Below are 14,652 nucleotides of genomic sequence, written 5' to 3'. Positions count from 1 at the left end.
ACATAGGTGGTGCAGAGCGGGGTTTCTTCCCTGCGACACAGACTCCATCTCTGCCAGCTTCACTGTGTGTGTATTGAGTTTTCCCAAGTGATAATGCAGTTTGTTTGCAGCGGCTGGAAGCATATGAGCTATATTAACTGGTACTGAATTAAATAACACGATCATTTTAACAACAGCATACAGATTTGATTGATTTATCTTAATCTGAAATGTAAAAAACAAACACAGCATTGCTCTGCTGCTTACTATTGCCTCTGGTACAATGAGGAATTCATTTTAATAGTTTTTAAACAGACTGTCGTAGTTTTTTATACAATTGCATGTAGTTTATACCTGTTGAAAGGCTGCCAAACTGCGCATAGAGAAATATAAATACATCAGCTGTATAAGAATAACATTGAGCAGCGTGGTGCTCACATAGGCAAGTGAGGCTTTCGTGGTCAGTGTAGCAGCTGCAGTTGATTATAATAGACATGCTGTGCTACGGCAGATGTACAACGCTGCGACCACTTCCCATGTATTTTGGCCGTTAAACAAGATTATCACCCACTATTTTAGAAATGAAACACTTCAAAATTGGGTTCAGTTTTTTGTACGGACGACAATGATATATGACATGAAATATTTGAAAGTCAGCAACATGGGCTTTGTTTTTGGAAAGTCAGCCTTAGAGCAAAAGATGAAGACATCTGAGTTCATTCGAGCTGGCATGTCTGTCTGTGCAGAGGGCACACAGACACTGAAACATGTCAGGCCCTTTCAGCTGGTGTGGCTGGTTATGTGTTTTTGAGTGTGCTGAGCCAGAAGCTGCTGAGCTTGATATGCATGTACTGTATGCAACAGGGACGGAGAATGAGACAAGTTACCATGAAGATGTTGAGTGCACGCTACGGACGTGCTCCTGTGTGAGTGAAGCCCCGCATTCCTGCTCAATGAGGTCAGTTCAAGGAGTGACCTTTAACCTTTGCTACTGAAGCTCCAGCACCTCTCGGCTCATACCCCATCTATCTTTCTTGCCCTCTTTCATCTCTTCTTCAACTACTACAACCCTCCTATCAGTCCTGCCCTCTTTACTTCTCATTTTCATTCAGTTGTATCACCCTAATGAAAAGTAAACTATTGTAAAAAGGCCACTGATATGCTAGTTTAAGCATTTTTTGAAAGGACATTGAAGTCCTCAGAAAAAAAAATGCTATGTGTTGTTTCTATGTCATCCTTTTTATTTTTCCCACAGCACATTACACTTCTGTCTCACCTTCATCCTACCTTTTTTCCTCCAACATCATCGCTTGCCCTTCTTATTTGTTGACCTATTTCTAAGTGTGTGTGTATGTGTGTGCACGAGTCCATAGCCCCGCTCTGCCCCTCCTCCCTGGCCTGATTATTGTCTTGCAGAGAAAGCTTCCTTTTAGTATTTGGTATCCATGGCAACGCATCCTTCCATGAAGAGCTGTCTGTCTATGCTGATCAGGAGCTCCTTGCATTCCTCTCCTCATTTTCTCTCCCTCAGCTGCCCCACCCGCTCTTCACTCTTCCCCTTTCCCCTACATTATGCTCTGCTCCACCACCACCTCCCCCCACTCCCCACCTTTTCTTGCCTTTAGCCTACATTTCCTCCGCTCAGCATCTCACTCCGTCGCTCTCTTTTACATCTCCTTACGCACTCCATATTTTCGCTGCCTTTTTAGCACTGACCTTTTACTTTATGAATCGTCCCTGCATGCATCAGATGCCCCCCTACATGTCTCGAATGAATAGCTTTTACACATTCGTGTCATCGGCTGTTGAGGTTTATCGAGTTTCCTTGAACTGACTCATTCATCAGTGTGTGTGTGCGTTACTGTGTTTGTGTTCTGATGTTTGTTTTCTCCCGCTGAGCTGTGACTCCTGCTACAGTAGAAATACCACAGAACACACTATCAGCTTGGGAGCATCAGGTTTTGTTGAGCTCTTGAATGCGCTGTACGCATACTGAGTCCAGTGTGGCAGATAACTGCTGGCCCAGTTCCGCTCATAAAAACCATGTGCTGCAGGGTCAGTGCTGATCGGTTAATCAGATCAAACATGTTTTCTAGTTTTCTCATGATGTTCACTCCAGGGAGAACAGTCAATGTACTGTTTTGATAATATACCATGTCTGGGTCAGAGTAAGCATGAAACCAACAAATGCAGCGCAGCAGAATGTTCTCCTGTTAACATAAAGTAAACCAATGTACACTAAGTGATATCTTATTAAAGTACAACATGCAAAGTTAAATTTATTTCACGCCCAAATATTTATCCCAAAAGTGAGGCTGAGTTTTAAATATTGACTGGTGTCAGCAGACTATAAAGACGTCAGAACTGAGTGCTTTTTACTTAGCAAATAAATAAATAAATACATGAATAAAAAAAAAACAATCAGAAATAAATGAATAAAAGAATAAATAAATGCTGATATAAATAACTGAATATAGACAATTAAATGTAGAAGTTGGAGCCACAGAAATACCAAAATAAATAAATGTAGATGTAAAAAAACATGTAGGACTAAATTTAAGAGAGAAGATTTATTTATGTAATGTATGTATTTATCAACTCGTATTTATTTATCTCTTCATGCATTTATCTATTTATTTCCATATTTATTTCAATTTATTCATGCATTTATTTCAGCACTTATTGATTCTTTATTTATTTATGCAATAATTTATTTATTTCTGTATTCATTCATTCATGTATATAATTTTTTATTCAAAATAATTTTGCTTATTTATTATTATATTTATTTATTTCTGTATTTATGCATACATTTATTTTATATTTACTTACATTTACGTATTTATTACGTTTCCCTGTTCAGTTTGGCTCAAGAATATCAATAATATCAAATACAGCTAAATACATAGATGCCTTCATTATAAAACTGAACCAGTTACATCTTTTTTGCTTAAATTACGTAATTAAGTATCCACAGTTTCTCAAAGCATGATCAAACATTAAATGAGCTTTATCATTTTTAATTCTGTTTGTTTTGTTTTTTCAGAATTTTCACAAAAAATATCTGGATTTTTAAAAAGTAGCAGATCAATTAGGTCCCAATGCACCTGAAAGTTGTTCTTTCCTGTTGCAAGAAAATGCTGATCATTATAGTTTGATATAGGAAAATAATAAGCCCTTTACGTTCCACAGAGGCCACTCAGATGCTTCTGTGAAATCAATAATGTATGATGAGCTGTGTTTTGAATGGGTGCTGTAATCTGGTATAGTAGCAGTTTTGACATCAGGCTCTAAAGTTGACATTTAACCACAGAAAGGTTAACTGAAACGAGTAATGAAAAACATTTTAGTTACCTGAAATAAAAATAAAAATAGACATTAGGGAAAAAAACAACAACTAACAAACGATATTTTGTACTCACATTACATTACAAGCATTAAGAAGCAATGGTCCATATGTGTTGTTTGTATTGCAATGCCTATTCTGATCTTCTTGCCTCTAACAAATACCCCCCATATTATAATCGGAACAAAAAATCTAAAACTGATACCAAAACTAATAAAAACTAAACTATAACAACAGATTTTTAAACAATAAAGACAAAACTGAAACAAGCAAACCCACTTCAGAAACTAACCAAAACTAAATTAAAAACTAATGAACAAAAACCTCCCTCAACTCACAATTGTTAGACAAGAATGTAAATCCTCTGCCAATGATTACATCTCTAGCTGGCCCAGATATCTACCACATGTCCACCAGCTCGTATCACTCTGGTCATGTGTGTGTGTTTGTGTGTGTGTTCATAAGAGCATACACGTGTGTGAAGCATAAATGGGTCACAAGAGCCACAGACAAGTCTCTTTATGGGCCACATGGGTGTATTATACATTCATCTTCCTTTTTCTATTTTTATCTTCTCCTGCCCCTCCACCATCGCATCCACCGCCACCCCAGTTCACCCAGTGGAATCAGGGCTGTGGTCCACAGCATGAAAGAAATTAACGTTTTTGTGTAAACATCATAGATGGTATAAAATAATGGATGAAGTCACCGTGACATCACCCATTGGTTTTGAAGCCTCGAGTTCAGCATTTTGGCCTTCACCATGTTGGACTTTTGGATTTAGACGTGCATTCCGAGGTGTGACTAACTGTGCCTCAAATGGCCATTTGAGGAACTGCAGTTTTTGGCACTTTGTAAAATAATTCCATACTTGTAATACTGCAACCTCTTTTAGTTTGTGTTTCATCTCCTCTGCTACACATTTACCCTCTTCACACAGTGAACCACCTGTAGGTCTGCACCAGTTGCTAAATGACACTAGGACCTGCTGCTTTGTCAGTTTGAAACAATACAGGTCAATTGCCCAGTTGATTGATGAATATCTGTATCTTCACTATTGTAAATCAATTACTACCACCCACTGCTCTGTAAGGCCCGATCCGACAGAAAGCACTGAAGCAGCTGGATGTTGCTTTTTGTTTTCCAATGAGAATGGAGCTTTTTGCTACTGAAAAAATTTCAACTCAGAGCGAAAAAACACCCCACGTCATCTCCGCCTTTTCCCCATCGTCCAGTCTGATGATTTGAGAGGCAGGCCTGCTGTGGTGGTCATGACAACGAGTTTACAGCTGGCACACAATGGAGGAGAAACTGGTGGTGGTGGCTGCTGGATACCCAGAGCTTTACGACCTTACAAACTGCAGTTACCACGATCTCAACAGAAAACAGCAGGCGTGGAGGCATGTAAGTGCAGAACTTGAAGGTTCAGATAAGACGTTTTCATACGCAGACTGTATTAAAAATTAACATGAACGGTTGGGTTGCATGCAGTAGTTAGCCATGTGCTAGGCTAACGTTAGTTCACTTTCAACGTATCCCTCGGCAAGCTGTAATACAGAACTGTGTAGCTGTTAGCTAGCATCTTTTTTTTTTTTTTTTACCTTGTTTTGTTACAGGAGGAGTGCGAGACAAGAATCTGAGAGAAAGGAGGGCAGAAAAAGACAAAAGGAATGGGGCAGAAGAAGGCAGCCAGAAAAGGTGGACGTTTATGGCTAATATGTCAGAGTGTGTTTGTACTCACCTGCGCCATACACAACAGAGTAGACAATGCGTTTGGCATGTTCCCGATCCTCAAAAGTCACCTCACCCGCACTCACTCCCTTCCTGAGGGATAAAGATAAACACATTTTTTAGGGGTGAACAACATGGTGTCCAGGTCAAGACTTGTTCAGTCTACAGGTTTCAAACGTTTTCAAGATAATTTTTGACTAAATTTAAGACTGTTTTTGGATAGATCATCCTTTTCTTGTTCAGGCATTGCAGGTAAGTATAAAGGTAAGTAGTGTACACTGATGTAGGGAGGAAAAGGACGGTAGAGAAATCCAGAGAAGAACAAATAAAAAGAAAGAAACAATGTGAGATGTGGAGGTTAAAAGGACACAGAGTACAAGGAGACAGAGGAACTACAGAGACGGGGAAGAGATAGAGAGGGAAAGGCAGGGATGGACAGACAGAGACAGTTATGTAATGTGACTTGTAGACAGTCGTAGTACTCAGGATCAGACAGGGTAGGATAACACGTCTGGAAAGTGGCATTTCTGGAGGGGCTGACTGGGAGCTGCCACCGCTGATCAGTGTTGAGAGAATGCCACACACACACAAACACACACACACAAAGAAAAATACAAATGGGAGCTTCAAAGCTCCAGTGTTTGATGATGTCAGATGCCTTGATGCCTGCAAGCCCCAGGATAACGACTCTTAAATTTGAGGTAATTACACTTACCATGAGTGTTTGAGTGAGTGAGTTTTGTGTTAAATGACAAGTTGAGGTAAGTAATGCATAACCAATAACCTCCAGTGGGTGAACTCATGTTGAACATTTTCCTCCACTGTGCATCGCCTTGATAGATCGCCATACTGGATTTCCACTGCCCCCTGCTGGAAAGGCATTTATCTACTGGAAAACCCTGCTGTTTTATTACAACAGATACACACCACCGCTCAAAAGTTTGGAATCTCCTGCCACAAAAGCTATATTCGGCACAGTCAGATGTCTGAGAGGACTACACTGTACTTTTAAATGGTCTTTGATGCTTTTAGTTTGTAGAAAGTCTTTATTACAGGGAGATGTTATTTTGTATGAAGGGTTTGTTTAGAATATGAAGAACAAAATGCTGTGCAAATGGTTTAACCAGTCTGATAACATAACATCATGAGACCATGATCCCTCTGAGCAACAGTTCAATAAAGATATAAATAAATCAGCAGTCACTGATAAAAGAAACTGGAAACTTAGCATCAAAATGTGTTCAGATTAAATAGGAGCAGTTTCCTGTTTCAGTGTCAGGAGCACAATAATGCCTATAACTAGCTGGAATGAAAGGTACACTATGCAGGAATTATCGGTCACCTGGTCAATTTCTTGTTTTAAAGCGGGATTGATACTTGTGTGTCTAATCGACACTGTAACCTACGCCGTAGCCTGATGTGCACCTCCCCAGAAATGTAACTACACATCACAGCAACGCAGACCTCCTGTCTATTTTTGTAAGGTGAAAACATTTCCCACTAAGGGAAATGGTCTCAGAAAAAAAGCTTTTATTTACTTTAATTTCACAGATAAGAAACAACTCCACAAAAATAGCATTATAAGGCTTGTGTGTAATTTATCCTGGCTTCATATGAGCAGAGGAAATCTCCGCTAGCTGCCAACCTAACTTATACAATGTAAAATGCCATAGGCTTGTGCTAATAACGTTAGCATGTTGTATTTGAGGGAAAATGTGTCCAGATAAAAAGCGTTTGTCTGTGAATGCTGTGAGTTATAGTGAAGCTGATTTGTGCACTTGTGTTTGAGACTGTCTCTATTAAGCCATGTTTAATGTGTGTTTAATGTGTGTTTTGAATCAACTAAACTTTACAGCACTTCACAAACACCCTGCTGCTGACTACTGTTTTGGAGGTGTAACTGCAGAGTGACGCAGACACACCTCCGCAAAAGTATAAATGTTCACAGCGGTGTAGGCCACATGTGTAGGGTCAGCATAAAGCTGACACACAAGTATAAATCTCGCTTAAGTCCCGACCTCACCCAGGCGCTTTGCCCAGGAACGTCCTCAACACAGCAAAATAAGAAGGAAATAAGAAAATACAGGCAGAGGGCAGAGTCTCTGCAGAAAATACACCACCACACACCTCTAGTGGGTCACAAGTGATGACTGAGAGAGAGATTACTTTTATGAGTCTATTCATGTTTTTTCAGGAAACTCCTACATGTATATCTTTATGAAAGTGATGCTTTAGCAAAGCTATACTTAAACCTCACAGTAGAAAGAGAAGGTTCATCCAGAGTTCACACTATTGGAATTGAATGAGAGAATATCAGTGAAACCTACTATGGCCTGGCAAATCACACTTTAAACCTATTCAATCTGACCACTGAATGAACTGCAGAGAAACCAAAGAAAAAAACAACAGTTCCCAAAATATTTAGAGCCCAGTTGCACCGTTATGGTTCAGTAATGATCAAGTGAAAACACTAATGCGTCCTGATGTATCCCAAACAAGGTCCTCATCATCAATGCAGGATGTGGTGTTTGTTTTGGTGACAATGCACTAATGCTATATAACTTTCCCATTTAATATCAAGTTGGACAAAATGTTGTGTGACCATCTATCGTTTTGCCCTATAGAAGGAGACGTGTTGAATTCTGCTGACAGCGGTATCCCCAGCTGTACTGACAAAACCATTAACCTGACTAGCAAGCATACTACAGAGCAGCTAGCAAAAGTGCAGACGTCAAAAAATGGGCACGGGGCAGGAACAAAATCTGAACACAAGCGGTCAGCTGGAGACGCATAATAGACATGAGCATGATGTGAACAAGGGTTTCAGTTGTCCACTTGTGATTTAATCACTCAAAATGCATACCAGGTACAAACAGGGCCTTAGGCTTGTTGCTTTACTACAAATTGAAGGACAAGGAAGATGAAAAAAATGTAAAAGAAAGACTTTTGAAAATTTAAATAGTATTCAAAGTAATGAGAAATCAGTTTTGTAGTAAGCAGAAAGCCTCTGGCTAACCCACCACGAATAAGAATCCTTTTTACATTTCTCACTCTCTGATTTACACATAGAAGTGGTTCAACCAGAGTAACAGACACATCAGTGACACCCTTGGGAGAGGAATGGGACAAGGAGAGGTGAGGAAAGAGGGAGAAAAGGAAAAGAAACAGTGAAATTAACATGTAAAAGAGTGATAGGAAAGGAAGAGGAAATGGGAATAAGAAGGGAGAAACATCTGTCAGAGGAAGGACAGAGAGGGCAAGGAAAAGGCCACAAGGATTTGTACAAAAAGGCAGAGAAGAGGAAAGGAAGGAAAGAAATAGAAGACTACAAAAGAGAGAAACAGAAGGTTCAAAAGATGAGAGTAAGGCAGAGTAATCCCAGCAGAGCGGCAGTGACACCAGTTAATTTGTTTAAAGGTGAAAGAGAGATAATGAAAGAGGCACAATGTAAAGGCTCAGAAGAGCTGTTAATATGGTCTATGGGACCAGGTAATGTGTTTAACTGGCCGCCCTCTGCCACACACTTGACTGAGATGGATGACAGGAGTGAAGGTGCAACACTGGATATCTCACACACACAACAGACCTGTGTGTAAACACCGACACACACACACACACACACACACACACACACACACACACACACTGGCAGCAAGAGGGGAGGAGAATACACACGCACACACTCACAAAAATACTTCAAAAGCGCGACAATGTAATCACCAGGGCGACCAGCCCAGGGGTGTCCTGCCTGTGGAAAAGAGAGAGCGAATGAGGCAGTTGGCATGGTAGTCATGGCAACAAGGTTATTAGCATTTGAAGTGAAGGAGCCAGTAGTCGGGGGGAGGAGAAAGGGAGAGAGACACAGAGAGACTGGGAAAGAAAAACCCCGTGGAGCATCAACACTCACCTTGGCAGGGAGATCAGGGGAGGACCAGGGTGTGTGTGTTTGTGTGGTGTGTGTGTGTGTGTGTGTGTGTATGGGAGTGAGAGACCTACCACTGAGAGGCCAACATGGTAAAGACGTCTGCTTGCGGGTTGATGAAAATGCGGAGCAGCTCAGGGTCAGAGGAGAGGTGAGCCAGTAGACGCAGCTCCACCTGGCAGAAGTCTGACAAACACACACCTTCTTAATACATTATTCCAATGTCACATCCAAAATCATTCATTTACAAGTTTTTTTGGGGGAAAAAGCTTATTTGCTTTCAGGCTGTGAATTAGATTAAAGATTGATACCACTTTCATGTCTGTTAGGTAAATCTGTAGCTAAAGTCAGCAGCTGGTTAGGTTAGCTTAGTTTAGCTTGGCTTAGAGCAAAGACTGGAAACAGGTTACCGTGCTCTGTCCAAAAGTAACAAAATCCACCTACCAGAGCCTCTTCAAGAAGTTACTGCGCCCAGGAAATAGAGCAACACATATTCATTGTAACATGTTCAGTGAGCTTTAGAGGTGTTGGCAGGCAGATACTGTTACCTTCAGACAGAGCCAAGCTAGCTGTTTCCCCCTGCTAAGCTAAGCTAACTGCTGCTGGCACTAGCTTCATATTTACCATACAGACATGAGAGGTTTTGATATTCTCATCTAACTCTCTCAAAGTGCAAAAGAGTACTTGCCAAAATGTCCAACTAGTTTTTGAACATTATGATAAATATATATGTAAGAATGGAGATATACAACAACGAAATTGTCTCATTTGAAGTACAGTGGAAACCTCCTAAAGTGATCACGTCTGTCTGCTTTAAATTGATCACAATAAGTGGATGATTATTACATAATTTTCTTTCTTTTTCTCTGTTTCTCATGTACATTACTGTCCATTTGACATTAATATATTATTACATGAATATAAAGTAATTAAAAGGACAGCTTCACTATTCAAAGAATGTTAGTGACTGTTTCAAAATACAGTGCAGTACAGTTATTATGTGACCAGGCATCATCAATCCACTTAATGAGGGTGGTTTCATGGTGTCTGCAGTGTAGAAAAAAATGTCCAAGTGAAATGTTAAGGGGAGATTTATGGTTCAAGAAGTACATAGAACCCTTAAAGACTCCTCAAGTGTTTGTGTTAACACTATAATTAATCATTTGGCGCTTGTTGTTTGTGCTGAAGTGATACAACTGCAATTTAGTTGTACTCGCTGTCATCTTCACTTAATTCAGCTACTTCTACCATTTACCACAACATCTTTGAAATACAGGAGTTGCAATTTATACATGAAGGTGGAGAGGGCAACAGCAAATAGTGCCAGTAAGAGCTTCCACTACAGTAAGAAAGGTTACTGTGTGTGGAGAAATTGGTGTCTCTGCCCCTGACAGTTTCTCTTTGTATCACTGTTGATGGCAATCCAAAATGGTGGGTCTAGGAAAAAAGACTTTTTTGCAGCATGATGCTCACATCTGATGTTGTAGATAGCTCAACACTTTTGTGCTATTGAACTCCATTTTACCTGAGCTGGACAATGTCCACACACACATACAGCCGCTACTGATACACACAAAGAAACAGTTGTATACACGTCGTTGTTGTTTTTTTCACACTACTTATCTAACCCTCCCACTTCACTTGCATTTATTAGAAAAGGAATAATGAATTACAGAGTATACTTTGCATCATTGTAAGCTCTAACACGACTGCTATCTCCAGGGTTATAAAATGTGAATATGTGCAGGCGTCAAAAAGCTCACATTAGAAGCTGACCCTGTTTCTTTAACATAACATATCTTGTAGCAGGATCTTCTGTGGTATGACACTCTTTTCATCCTGATGATGAAATTGGCATGATTTGCTGCCGCTATCACACAAATCTATGTAAAGCTGGGTTATTACAGGAGAGTGACGTCACTTCCACGATTTTTCAAATACGACATTATTCAGAATTTGATACAGGTCATGTAAACAGCATTTCCCTTTGGATATTCCAAATAGGCCTTATTGCGAATGTCGCATTTTTGAGCATATTTGGAAAATGAATATTAAATGGGCATTTAACCGCAGTTTGCGGCTCTGTGCATTGCCATAGATATGTTGTTTACAAACCAACTAGCTAACAGTTTGTAAGGCTGTGGTAGAGATGCATCTCCTGAAGAAGAGCCCACATTTCTGGTCAGAAGGAGAAACACACCGTCTTCTAAACTTTATGAAAGACTTAGATATCAACAGGTTTTTGGATATCGACAAATAATGCAATGTTGAGAAGGTGGTTGAAGGAACCAAAAAAACAAAAAAGAGACTGTGTTCACATGGTTGAACAAGTCTGCCAGAACAGCAGAAAACTAGAATTATCATTACTTTTTTGCGTAAAGCATTGGGGTGTTGGGCGGCACGGCGGTGTGGTGGTTAGCACTCTCGCCTCACAGCAAGAGGGTTGCCGGTTCGATCCCGGGCGTGGGAGCCCTTCTGTGCGGAGTTTGCATGTTCTCCCCGTGTCAGCGTGGTTCTCTCCGGGCACTCCGGCTTCCTCCCACAGTCCAAAGACATGCAGATTGGGGACTAGGTTAATTGGTGACTCTAAATTGTCCATAGGTGTGAATGTGAGCGTGAATGGTTGTTTGTCTCTATGTGTCAGCCCTGCGATAGTCTGGCAACCTGTCCAGGGTGTACCCTGCCTCTCGCCCGATGTAGCTGGGATAGGCTCCAGCCCCCCCGCGACCCTCAAGAGGATGAAGCGGTTAGAGGATGAAGCATTGGGGTGTTTTACATTTATCGAACTATGCACTACTGCATGTAAACCAAGAGGCAACCTCCAGGGCTGAAAAATGAAGCCAATGCAGAAGTGCTGAAAACTGCAGTTACTTAAATGGCCACTTGAGGCTGGCTCGTCCATCCCCAAAGACACCCATGTTAAAAAGCCCAACATGTTTACGTTTCTCTGTACGTATGTAAACACCATACCTTGAATTTGATCATAAACAGGATAGGCGGCCTCATAAACATGTTATTCATGCTTAATAAACACACTACAAGTCAGATCCACCCTTGTTCCTCTGCAGCTCCAACCTTCTCGTCCAAATATGGTCACTTATGGTTTCAGAAAATCCAAGATGGCGACAGCCAAAATGCCAAGCTCAAAGATTCGATAAGGGAGTTCACAATCCAATGGGTGACATCACAGCGGCTACATCCACTATTTTTACACAGTCTATAATGTAAATGAGAATATTAGTGGAGTATTTACTTCATTAGCCATGTAAAAACAGCTTAGTAGAAATATTGTCTTTTCTGGAATCTGGGTAAACAATATCAGAAAATTATAGAATATTTTGGGCATGTAAACGTAGTGCTGTTTGAACTCTTGCACTGCTCTTCACACTGTACTTATGATTGTGTCTGAGTACTGTAACTATTAAGGCATAGCTAGCAATTACAGATAAAGGGTGGATTTGTCATGTACAACACTTTCTGGGAAATAAATTTTCTGCACACAGTAGTATGTTAGTTCCAAAATCTTTCTTTGTCTATAATGTAATGGACTAGGGTTTTCACACCAGGGTTTAAACAAAATTGAAAATCTGAATTTAAACTACGAGGGTTCAACTCTTTTCAATAAATCAAACCACCATCCATTATAGAACACACATAAAAACTACAGGAGCACTCAGAGTGTGCAGACCTGTCCCAAGGCCAAATGCCCTATCTCACATCGCAAACACAAGTGAAAAATAATTCATGTATCCACTCCATTTGTGTATTCAAATGTGTCATATTATGTAAAAAAGATCAAATATTCAATTTCTGGTTGATAACCATCAAGCTTACTCATTTTTGTCTTCACTCTTTTGTGAAAGAGTTAAAACATTCAAGGTCAATTTGGAGAAAGGACATGAACTGCAGGACTGACATGGTTTCAGGACAGCAGAGTTGCAGGACAGACAGAAAAACGCCATGAATAAAAAGACCTCTGAGACCAAATCGTGTCAGAAATCTGCCCTGGGCAGTTACATAAGCAGAGAGAGATAACCGGAGGCTATAAACGAGACACACTGACAGACACACAGCAAAACATCTTTAAAATAGGCAGAGAGAAACTCTGTCTCATCTAAGTGCACACTATAATACACCTTTGTTTAAACATGCACTCAAACAGACAACTGTGTAAACAGAAATATGGACAGATACGTACAGAGAGACAACACTAGCACACCTCTTGGTGGCAGGTGACATGTCCTGTACTGACAGGTCTACAGCTCTCTTGTCAGCTTGGCAGATCTAAACTGAAACATCTCTCAAGACATAGTCACACATAGACGCAGACACACACACACACACTTATATCCACACCCACAAAGCAACTGCAGTACATTCCATTACAGCCATTTCACCCAGACACATCTCTTCCTCTGCTCGGCTGCTTCCAAATCAAATTAAACCCGACCAAATGCAGGGAAAAACGACTCAAAATGGATGGGGGTAAAAAAGAGAAATTTTCTCTCAGTGAGGATGAAGCAACCAGCTGTAATAGGTTTCTACTAATGTGGGAGGAGAGAATGATGAAGGATGGGTGCATAGGATTGTGAGGGAAAACATCACGCACTAATGCATCAGAAATAGTTACTGGTACATTTATCATAATTGAGGAAAATCTGACAGATTGATAAATATTTCAGGTCATTTCATTCAGCACTACTGGAAAGAGGAATTCCTCGGAAGTTCAGGTCACAATCACACCATCTACCGTTTAACTCGGGGTCGGCCATAGGTTGCAGAGGAGAAAGATAAAAGGGACAGGGAGAGGGAGACGGAGAGACTCCAGTGGGATGGATAAAGAAAAGAAAGCAGGGTGGAGGGGTGATGGTGAGGTGAGCAATGGTTTTGGTTGTGATGAGGTGAGGAAGGGAGTTTCTAAAGATATCCTCCCATCAATGTTTTATGAGTCAGATCACATTTCCTCTAAGCATGGCCGGCAGCTTTGGAAACATATTGCTGACCAGGATTTGTGTGTGTATGTGCGTGTGTTTGAGACAGAGAGAGGGAAAGAGAGTGTGTAAGAGAGAGTTTTCTGCGTGACAGAAATAGAAAGGAGAAGAGGAAGAAGGAAAATATGTGTATGAAACAGAGAGTAATAACATGAGTTAACACGTAAGAAAGAGTGATCATGAGTTATGTGTATGTGCATGTCCTCCAAGGCCACCTTCTAACACAGCTAGTCTCTGTGATAAAAAATAAACACCACAATCAAGAATCCTTGTATTGATCCGTACAGGAATAACTGACCTCCAGTAACTTCCTCCACAGATTAACCCTTAACATTGGATCAGTTCAGTGCCATTTATGCCCCTAAACTGAAACTATACTGTGTGTGTGTGTGTGTGTGTGTGTGTGTGTGTGTGTGTGTGTGGGGGGGGGGGGGCGGATGCTAATTTGTAACGTAGAGTCCGCCCACCCCCCCACAAACACAGTGACAGGGCTAACTGTTAGCACCACATGGCTAATGTTACTTAACAGCATAGGTCAAGGTCAAGCCATTTCAGTGTCTGAGTGAGTTTGTTCAGCCCATTCTCATTCTGAACTAGTCAAATACTGTCACTTTGTCAGTAATTTTGGCATCAGGTACCAATACGCAAAGGCACCTTTCCCACAATATGATCTGCTGCCGAAG

The 14,652-nt window shown here is 40.7% G+C and overlaps 1 protein-coding gene across 1 annotated transcript in view; it reads right to left on the bottom strand.

Moving 5' to 3' along the window:
- The window catches only part of poln (polymerase (DNA directed) nu), a 67,909-nt gene that overhangs the window by 15,173 nt on the left and 38,084 nt on the right, over positions 1-14,652 (bottom strand). The window contains exons 10-11 of the mRNA XM_049569213.1: positions 9,053-9,164; positions 5,067-5,149 (exon numbers count right to left, since the gene is read on the bottom strand). Coding sequence (XP_049425170.1) covers positions 5,067-5,149; positions 9,053-9,164 — 195 coding nt within the window. The remainder of the gene's footprint in view (positions 1-5,066; positions 5,150-9,052; positions 9,165-14,652) is intronic.

The sequence above is a fragment of the Epinephelus fuscoguttatus genome, linkage group LG23 (assembly GCF_011397635.1).
Source record: "Epinephelus fuscoguttatus linkage group LG23, E.fuscoguttatus.final_Chr_v1".
In the NCBI taxonomy this organism is placed as follows: Eukaryota; Metazoa; Chordata; class Actinopteri; order Perciformes; family Serranidae; genus Epinephelus; species Epinephelus fuscoguttatus.
This window is presented reverse-complemented; position numbering and strand designations above follow the sequence as displayed.